Source organism: Wyeomyia smithii, chromosome 1, assembly GCF_029784165.1.
Source record: "Wyeomyia smithii strain HCP4-BCI-WySm-NY-G18 chromosome 1, ASM2978416v1, whole genome shotgun sequence".
NCBI classification, from domain to species: domain Eukaryota; kingdom Metazoa; phylum Arthropoda; class Insecta; order Diptera; family Culicidae; genus Wyeomyia; species Wyeomyia smithii.
The window spans coordinates 20,712,238-20,722,525 of record NC_073694.1 but is presented as its reverse complement, the minus strand read 5'-3'; the positions used below and the strand labels follow the sequence as shown (position 1 = coordinate 20,722,525).

At 40.9% G+C, this 10,288-nt stretch overlaps 1 protein-coding gene across 1 annotated transcript; it reads right to left on the bottom strand.

Moving 5' to 3' along the window:
• Window positions 1–3,864: 3,864 nt before the first annotated feature.
• LOC129722307 (transmembrane channel-like protein 5) lies at window positions 3,865–7,326 on the bottom strand. The gene is made up of 6 exons (XM_055675655.1): window positions 6,693–7,326; window positions 6,526–6,628; window positions 5,868–6,421; window positions 5,156–5,709; window positions 4,093–5,090; window positions 3,865–4,029 (listed from the first exon to the last, which is right to left on the bottom strand). The coding sequence occupies exons 1-6, from the start codon at window positions 7,158–7,160 to the stop codon at window positions 3,977–3,979; spliced, it is 2,730 nt and encodes a 909-aa protein (XP_055531630.1). The 5' UTR covers window positions 7,161–7,326; the 3' UTR covers window positions 3,865–3,976.
• Window positions 7,327–10,288: the final 2,962 nt, after the last annotated feature.

Below are 10,288 nucleotides of genomic sequence, written 5' to 3'. Positions count from 1 at the left end.
TGCGCAACATCATCGCAATTTTTATTTTTTCATCCAGATTCAGTCCGCAATTCTGAAGCCGCTCAAACACTGAGTCCATCTCAAGCAAGTGTTTTTCGACGTCAACGCCCTCCGGAAGCTTGGTGTCACACAGCCGGTTCAATAGTGACAACTGTGAAGTTGTCGACGACTTCTCATGGTATGCTTTCAAAGCATTCCATACCGCAACAGCACTAGCACAATCTTTTATTATGGTGTACTGAGTCTGCTCAAGACACAAGCCGATCGTAGCGCGAGCTTTTCTATCAGCTTTTTGCCATACCGATGTCTCCGGTTCCGGTTTTGGTTGTGCAACGACATGCCAAAGGTTCTCTCGCACAAGAAACATTTCCATTTGAAATTTCCATGTAGCGTAGTTCGTGTTGTTAAGTTTAACTAACGAAAACTTTCCTAGGTCCGCCATTTTGCCACCACACAACACGCACGAACCGAACAAAACACCTAACGCCGTCGACCGAAAAAACTTTTCCGAATTTCGCGACAAAAACGCTACAATTCTCACGGTCTGATACTGGGACCAAAACCTGTCGGCCGATCCCTGGCCAATGCAGAGAAATATAATCGCAGGGAATTGTAATCCGCGTTAGAAAACCTTAAAAATATACTTTGCTGTGAAAACGTGTTTTATTCGTATTGTTGCACAAAAGAAAGAGAAAAAATATGACAGGTCGACACGGGACCTTCTTTGTTCACTAGTAAAGAGTATGTGGTTATAGATGGGCGAAAAGTTCATCAGCGCACCGATACTGGAAATTTACCAACAGTTACACACTTAGTTTCCATAGTCTTTAAACGAGTCTTGAACAAAAGAAAAATAAAGTATAATAACTTAAACACTCAATTGAGAGAAAAATGTTAATCAAATATTTTCAAATACCATTACTTTATAGATTCAAGGTCAAATTTACCACCTAACAGATGCACTGCTGCCACTACCCGATGGCAAATGTCCTTGAAGCGACAATTCTGACGGGAAACTACAAAGGAGAAGTCGTAACAAGCCCGCGTATCTCGATTACTCCTACCGATTTGCCGTTAAATTTGAAACGCCTGCAATTTCCCGTGCGTCGCGCATTCGCGATGACTATTGATAAAACCCAAGGACAGTCACTGAAAATTTGTGGCATAAACTCCGAGTATTCATGCTTCTCACATGGACAGCTCTATGTCGCATGTTCACGTGACCCTGACCCCGACATTGTGGAATATATAGAATTTGGAGCTTTTAATTTGGAATTTTAAGCTTGAATTATTTAGGATTCTGAAGTTTTTTTTTATAAAATCTGTTCCAGTGAGATTGGCCAGGCAGAAAGGTATTACTATATTTGCATTAAGCCAAGTTTTGAATAATTGAAAAAATAATGTAATAATTTCCTTCAGAATATTTAAAAGAATGACTGTTTATTTTCAGAAATGTATTGAAATGATTTGATTATGGTTGGAAGGGGCTTCATGATGTTCAATGAAATAAAAACGTAGAATTTTACGAGCGCAGGATTGAAAAAAAAAAACTAAAAACAAATCAGAGCCAAAACATATCGTAGGTTTTTTTTTAGCAGCAGTTAGATGTTTCAGTTTTTGCAATACAGCAGTCAATAAAACTCAAGGTGGCGGTACGAAGTTTGCCGGGTCAGCTAGTAAAGAAATAAAGTATGAATAAATATAAGTTTGGATTTCAAATTTATATTTTGTCTGGCGTTCCCATGGGCCAATGGACGAGTCGTCCCTGATTCCTAAAAGAATCCGGTGTACAGCGTTGCGAAGTGAGCGAGAAGCAAAACCTTTCTCCTCTTTTCTGCTTGAGAACGAGATAGGTATATGCTACGCTTCTCAAGTCTTATGCACATACGCTTTTGAGATACTCTTTATTCTTCATGTACCCGCCGGAGTAGCTACGTCTGCTGCACCGGCACGCAAAAACTCTTTTGTTTTGCTACTCAGCGACTGTAAGAGTGTGCGAGTTCCTGCTCGACTAGGTGGAGTGCTAATAAAAAGTGCTCGATACCGATTAAACTCCCCACTTTAGGAGTTCAATCAGTATACCGTCCTTCTCGGGAGTGTGGCCACTGAACTTGGAGCATCTTTGCGTTGTATCTTTCTCATAAATCACTCTATTGACGAGTAAGTAGTCTGCACATTGACGTTTCGCGTGGAATTATTTCACGACCATTTTCAACGGTGAAATGATTTCACGAAGAAAGGAAAGTTTAAAAATCGATTGATTTGTGAGCGTGTAAGTGAAATATATTGTGAGCGTGTAAGTTAAACTATATTTCACCGTGAAGTGACTCCCGTAATAAGTACCATTATTTACTCAGATTTTTCCTCTGACATTCCCGCTTCGTATGCAGCCGTACGCGTCTGATCAACATCCCAATGTCAGCATTTTTATACAATCCATTATAGCTTAGCGTCGGTCTGCTTCTTCTAGCGTCCATGATTGATGTCCCTATAAAAAGCCCTATTAGCTTGAGTCTTTTATTTTTCTTCACAGAATCGTACGCTACCTGGAAATAAACAAATAGATGAAGTATTCGCAATTGCTGTGGTTAAATGTACAGCTCTGCTTAGGGCTGTACATTAACCCACGGCAAGGCGAATCGCTTCGTGTGGTGTAATCAGTGTATGGTATAGACGCTTGACCAACTCCCAATTCAGTTTATATTTTTTCAGGATAGAGCATAAAACATAGAATGCTCTTTTAGCTTTTTTTATTCGTTCGGCTGTAATGTCTTTTCGCGTTTAATTGCTAGTCAAATAGGCTATCGAAGGTATCGAAGCTTTTGCGTGATTATAAGCTCATGCTTTCCGAATTTTCCAGTGTTCTCTGGATTAGGGTAGTGGATGTTATGTGGCTAATACATGGTTTCCCCAGTGCGTTGAGTTTTTTTCCGACACAATTTACTTCATGGTCGTTATTCATGTACTAACGACCATGAAGAAAATTGTGCCGGAAAAAAACCAGGATCAGGATGAATATCTCAAACCATTGCAAAAATGTCCTTTCCTCCGGACAGGCTTCAATAATTCTGTTAATGAACCACTATGTTGAATAGTATTGGGCCTAATATTTAGATATTCGTGGTGTCGAACGCCTGTTTGAGGTCTACAGAGAAAGGTATTGTCAGGCGAACTTTTCTCCAGCGTTCATCTAGGATATTTTCTAAGAACGAATATTTGGTCGGCTGCACTCCGGCCTTCCTGGAAAACCATTTGGTATGATATTTTATGGGCAACATTACATAGAAGATTCTCCTATAATCCTCTACTCCATTTGGGTTACTTATCTTGGGGTTGGAGACTTGTTGAAAACTTTTTTCTTCAGTTCCATATAGTTGTCCAGTAGTTTTTTAGGCTTTTGGACAGGCGCACAACATAATTCGTTGGTGTAGTGTACTCATTATTTATGCGGACTTCTGCGCTCCTCACATATGTAGAGATTATCAGCATGTGGTTTTCGAGGACCGTGCAGATGTAGGAGAATGATGTAGGCTTTTTCTGAAGCAGTTCTCCGAGTAAATCGATTCATTGATCATAATTGCCGTACCTCCTCCGATCCTGTCTCTCAGAGCACTATCATCGTTACTACCATTAAGCAAATTTAAATTCTTCTTTTTTTATGTGGTACCGTTGTTGTTGAGGGATTCGGGATTTTCATGCTTTTTCGGGACGCGTTCGTCATGTTTTTAAACTATTTTCTATGTTACCTTGAACATGCTTGGAATTCGGTTAAGGTATGTTATAGTTATATCTCAAATTCAGGCTCCATGAACAAACGTAAATTCTTTAATTCCTAATTGGTACAAATTTTATTTTAATTCAATTGACGAAAGAAAAAAAACTGCATGTTTTTTCTATAAAACGCATCCGAAACTTTTGTAATCAAAAAACGTTTATTACATAGAATAATAAATAAATATATCACACTAAGCTCCACTTAGTGGCTGTATGTAAAAATTCGAACCCGTTCTTCGCCTAACTCATCAATTCCTAAAAAAATCGAACGTTCAAGGTTTACACCTGACCCAAATGAAAACAAAACCTGCTACTCACGTTGGTATCCGGAAACACCGCTGTTTGGACCCTCGTCGTTATCCTCTCCAATAATAATCGGATTCCCACTAATCTTACGAGGACTCTCCGCATACCGCCAGGTCCCACTCGGATCGCTGTAATACTTGTCCGCACCGTTCTTTCGTCCACTAAGCAGTTCTTTATCGAAATCCCACTCCTTACCGCGCGTAATCTTACTTATATTAGCCAACAAAAATTCCTTGTCTTTAGCCTCCATACAGAGCATCTCCTTCAGCAGTCGAACCTTAGCGATTTGCGCCTTCGATTTGGCTCGCAAATAATAAGCAACCACAGCCATGGCCAGCAGCAGTCCGCCAATCATCGCCGGTTTGGTGATGTAGATGAACACCTTCCAGAAGATATGCTCCTCGCGAAGTTTCAGGATTCCCTGCATGAACAGCTGATACATGTAGCTGTTCCCTCGGAAGGGTCCACACTCGCTGCTGACCGCGACCTGCGTCATAATGTATCCGTGCGTTACGATAACGCCAAACAGCGAAACAAAAACCAACACCAGAAAGAGGGTGTGGGTTTGACTGGAGCGCCACAATTTGTCCGGTGTTTTGCAAAAGTAAATCAGACTGAATTTTTTGACGTAAAAAATGAGCAGCAGTTTGGCGACAACGATTAGGCACAGTAAGGGGGCGAATAGTAATCCAAACCAAAGCAGCGTTTGGTTGTAGACCAGTCCCAGGCTGTTGTTGGTGAGGCAGAACTCCGGTAGGGAAATCGTTCGGCAGTAGAAGCGGTTTAGCGCGTATCGGGTGGCTTGTAGGAAGGCTAGAAACAATACGGAGATGATGAAGTCGACTACCACCAAGCGGTAGATTTCCTGGCCAATGCGCGTCTCCCAGCAGGTGTCGTAGGTGCGGGTCAACCAGTAGAACAGCAGTACACCTACGATGCACAGCTGGAGCAGAAAGTTGCGCAAAAGGTTGATGTTGAGAGCGGTTGATGCGCGGCGGTAGTCTTCCTTTCTGTTGTGGAAGGAGAAAAATTGTTTAACTTATGTAAGGGGATTGTAAGGGTAGATAATATTTACTCGGAAATGAATCGAAAGACGTATTGAAAGCCGAGCATCGTGATGTTGGTAGCGATGGACACGTACAACGCCGACCAGGTGCTGAAGTGCTCTGTTTCGCCAAAGTTCAGTAGTAGCATCCAAGTTCCATAGCCGACGGCGGTGATCATCAGTAGCACCGTTAGATGAGCCGTCAAGTGGAAGGTTGTGCTTCGCAGTTTGTACCACTTGCCGGAAGGTACCTCGGGGCGGTTCAGCACGGTTAAATGTTCCCGAAGCTCCTGGAAGATGCTGGCATGCTTTAACTGGGCGGCTTTTTCATTCGCTATGCCGAAATCCCACGAGCAGAAAATCTTATGCGTCAGAATGTTGTGAACTGCTCCGCTGGACTCGATGAAGCTAACCCGGTACGAACGGGCCATGCTGATCGATACGAAAGCAAATGTGGCCAGGTACATTATGATGACCGTTAGGAAGTATGCGTGAGGAAGACTGTACTCCGAGGTGCCCGGCAGCAGTGTGAAGGAGGAATTGCTGTAGGAGCCGTAGAACATGATAGATTCTGTAAAATAACCCTAAAAAGAGAAAAGTTTTTTTAATTAGATTATTTTCCTATTGGTAGAAGGTCTATACAAACCACTATTTTTAAGCCTTGTTAGCTTGCGGTAAACGTAATAAAATTCTAATTTAATTGTCCAATGTTACTTTAATACATTTTCGAATGAAAACTTACCTCTCCAGTAAATACATCCGTAAACTGAAATTCTGGCCGCGCATTTTGCAGTACCTTTCCCTCAGTACTGTGTGACCCTTCCTGCAGTCCAGCATAGAGAATCTGGGGAAAGGTGAAGAACCAGAAGACAAACACAACAACCAGCAAGTTCAACACCATCAGCCAACGCAGAAACTTAAAATACGCGCTAATCCGACTGCCAAAGTGTCCCTCAATTTCCTTCATGCTACCGTAAAACAGCTCAAAATTCGTGATCGCCTGTTTAGCGAACTTTATCGATCGGCTGAGGTACATTTTGCCCCTGTACTTGCACTTCCGCAGGAAGCCAACCGATTTGGAACGGCTAACGGATCGGCGGTTCACGGTGTGCGTAAGATTGGCTCGAATCTGTCGCTTGATCGACAAAGTCTGGGCCATCGATTTGATCGCTTCAATACGCAACTGCTCCGACAGCGGATTGTCCTCCATGAGCTGCTCCCGTTGTTCCAACTCCATCGTGATATGCTCCACATCCGTCGCCGTCGACGTGATGAGATCCCCATCGATGGAGAGAGCTAAAAATAAAAATCAATTTACAGTTCCACGCCTCACTGCAAACAAATGTCTAACTCCGGTCGTTTATCATCATGTGAATCTAACCCTTGGGAGAACAACTCACTTTTCTGCAGCCGCGACGGCATGAAGCGGATCGTTTTGTTGTACATGTTCCGTTTATTGTTCTTGATACTTTTACCGAAATTAGCTGACCATCTTCGAAAGCTCTGAAAAAATAGAGCAGAAATCACTGCGTCCACTTCAGGCCTATATAAGGAAGTAAATACTTACATCGACAGCCACTCGACTTGCTCTGCCACAGTCGGCACTCGACTCAAACTGACTGCCCTGTCTGCTTGCGTACTCCTGTATTCCATCCTCCTCGTCTTTATCATTGTCATCATCCTCCTCTTCCTTCTTGTTGTGGCGTTGTTGCTGCTGCTGCTTTTGCACCTGTTGAAGCTCCTCATCCAGTTCCACCCCACCGTTCACCAGCTGTTTGTTGTCAACACTGCCGTCGTCGTAGGAGTACTGTCTCCGATAGGCGCCATCCGCTCGGAGCAGAAAGTTACTGTCACTCGTGCTCTGAAAGTCACTCGACGAAGACGACGGTGAACATTTGGCTATATCCGCAAAGTTTACATTCTGCCGCTGCTGCGGATCCGCTGTTGTTGCATCCTTCGGTCGTAATCCGCCCTCCGTGGATGCTACTTCGATGTTGAATACGTCGCTCATCGTGCGACGGTGGTTGCGGGCCATCCTGCGGTGGCGATTGTCTGTTGGGTAAAATTTGTCCCTCGACTTTCAGAATTTCACTTTTTTGATCATTTTTCAACAAAAAAAAATGAGGAGAAAACTAACTTTAAACTAGTTTACATTGACAAAAAAAAACTTCCGTGTCGAGTTGATGGTGAAAATATTTTGACATTTCTAATCAGATCACAACATGGCAGCGTTGCCAGAAGGAAAGTTGATGCTTCTATGTTCACAGCAATTTTCCGAATAGGGCAGTGAGATATTTTTTATCTTACGATTTTCAATTAGAATACGGACAAGAGGTTCTCGAATACTCTTTCTTTCATGCGGATTCGAAAATTTCAGCGGGTTCTTGCTGGTTTCCAATAAATTTATTAGTGTCAAATTTAAAAATTTACAAATACCTGATCTATTTTTATTTTCTCTCGATTTTTATTTCGCTTGATTCGAAGATAATGTCAACTCTATTGGTTTTTTTTTCGAAAGTAATAAGCGGGACGCATAACCAATAACTATGAACGGATGATAGTCCATATGATTACAGTCGAGATCATATTCCGGAGCAGATGTTAGGCACGTTTTATATTTTTTAAGTATGTGGAAAATACTTTTAAATACCTGTTACAAGTAAAGTATTTCAGAATTCATGCGCTTTTCCGCGGATTTTCATGCGAAATAATAAATAAATAATTGGAGAATTTCAAATATTTAGTTTTTTTATGTAGATTGTAAGCCTATGAGAAAAAATCAATTTTTTTTCTTGTAAAAAATAATTTGACCTATTTGCAAACTGCATCATTTTCTTCCACAAATTCATGAACTATGATACACGCTGCTGGTGCGGTTATAGCTATTAGAAGGAAGGTTCTGCCAGGGTAATCAGAGGTATCAACCATATTTGCAGGTTTATGAGAACCGGCTTCTCTTTCTTGGCTCAAAATATTTTGTTCACATCATTAGACTTTTGTTTAGTCTTATTTCAACAATAAAGAATGCTGAACATCAAGCTGAATTACATAAAACTTAGATACCATCCTCGTGTATGGTAAATTGAATTACCGAGATTTTATAAGCTGAGATCCTGGTAAAAACCTCGGTAATATATCGAAAAAAACGTGGTTGTGTGAAATCAGAAGTTGAATACCTGTCAAACTTCAATAACTTCTCGGTAAGATTTCACAGAAATATTCGTGACTTAATGCAGAAATCCTCCAAAATATGCTGATCTAACGAAACTATATGTCAGTTTGTTACGACCCAAGAAACATTTTTTGACTAAAACATTTTTTGCCTACACGTTGCATCTCTCTGGTGCCATCTATATGTCAAATGAAAGGGTTAACTTTGCTGCCCAAAGTGGCAGGGTTTCGTTTCTGTGCAGTTTGTTTACATTGAGTTGTGAGCCATGGCAGAGTTAAGAGCAGCTGTTATCGCTGAATATGTGAAAGGGTACAAACCCGGACACATATTTAAACACCTAAACCCGCTCGGAATCAACCGGAAATTCGAATCGGTACCTAGAGACCGGAGGCACCGAGGACAAGGCACGATCTGGACGACCAAGGTCTGTGAGAACTCCGAGGCTGAAAAAGATTATATACGAGACCGGATTCGCTGGAATCCCGCCCAATCTGCACGGAAGCTGGCCAGGAACCTTAAAATGAACCGAGAATCAATCCGCCTGCTTCTGCGCAAGGATTTAAAACTTACACCGTACAAAATAGTAGGAGGGTAATATCCAAGACACGAGCGCATAGTTGACGTAGGACTACAATAATTTTATATTTTTATTTTGAAGTTATGTTTGATTTGAGCTCGTTTTACTTTCGAAGTTTGCTTGATTTATTTTAACCAATTTAAGCTCAACTTCTTCCAAAAGGAAAGTATTTTGGTTCGGGTGGTAATGTCACAGAGAACAGACATTCATGTTAATATAAAGAAATTTGAAAATCGTGTGTAAAAATTTGAATCAAAATACGTTAATACACTAACGACATCTGTCTTGTGGTGTCCCAGTTGCACTGCATAAATATTGCTGTATCGATATTTTATCGATATCAGTGCTTGGTTTGCATGTGACAAAAGCGCCACATAGCGGGAGCATTACCACTTAGTGGTAAATGACGGTTGCAAGTTTTTACACATCTTTTGAAAAGAAGATGAACGTCTGTTCTCTGTGGTAATATCAAGTGTCTAGGTCGTCAGCCCAAATTCATCAAGCGACACTTCAAACTACATGGAACTAAAATTAGTTCATTGGTGGCCATTTCTACTTTTAGGGTCGTTTTTGACCACATAAAAAGTCAAAAACGTCATTAAAAAAGAACCGTTCATTTTTGGCATGGTTCGATTTTGGCAACAGAAAAAATTCTGGCGTGTTGCCAAAATCAAACGGGGTCTGTATTTTGATTATTTCTTTGCAGCACTCTATCTTAGAAGAAAAAATATTCTCTTTAACATTCACAATGGTCCAGAAACAAGGTTTTCTATCTACAAAACTAAAAAATTTAAATACAGCCGCCGTTCGATAACTGCAAGACTTTTAACTGCAACGCTTTTTAACTGCAAGACCGATAACTGCAACAACTTTGCAGTTATCGGACCGCAATTAGTCAAATCTGATGTCAAAGCCATATTTGACATTGAAGTGGCAAATCTCGCGGGGGGGATTATAAATGCATTCGAAAATGAAAATTGTTGAATCTCTAGAAACATTTCAAAAGGACTCTTTATCATTTCTTTGGATTTTTTTCGATTTCGTTTACTTGTTGTCGCTTCATTCTAGATGGGAGATTATCGATCTCCACTATTAATCAATGAAGCAAAATCACCATGTTATGTAGTTCACTTTTCATAAATATTATAAGAGAAAAAAAATCTTTTGTGCATTGTTTGGCTAGCTTTCACTACTCAGCGAGGCAGTGCATAGTAGATCACAAACAATACTTTGTGACCCAGCGTTATAAAGACCATTTTAGGAACTGACAGGTGTCACGGATCCTGCTGACATTGATGTTACTTTTACTTGCGTTATGTCAGCGGTTCCGAGCTTTCTGTCAAAATTTCATTCATGAATTGAGTTCAGAAATATCTCGTGAAATGGTCTATTGTAGTGATGAACTTCATCTTCG

Coding starts and splice junctions, on each gene's coding strand:
- LOC129722307 (XM_055675655.1), bottom strand. CDS start 7,160: ATGGCCCGCAACCACCGTCGCACGATGAGCGACGTATTCAACATCGAA. Junction 6,629..6,692: donor CAAGTCGAGTGGCTGTCGAT/GTAAGTATTTAC, acceptor CTATTTTTTCAG/AGCTTTCGAAGATGGTCAGC. Junction 6,422..6,525: donor GCCGTCGCGGCTGCAGAAAA/GTGAGTTGTTCT, acceptor TTTTATTTTTAG/CTCTCTCCATCGATGGGGAT.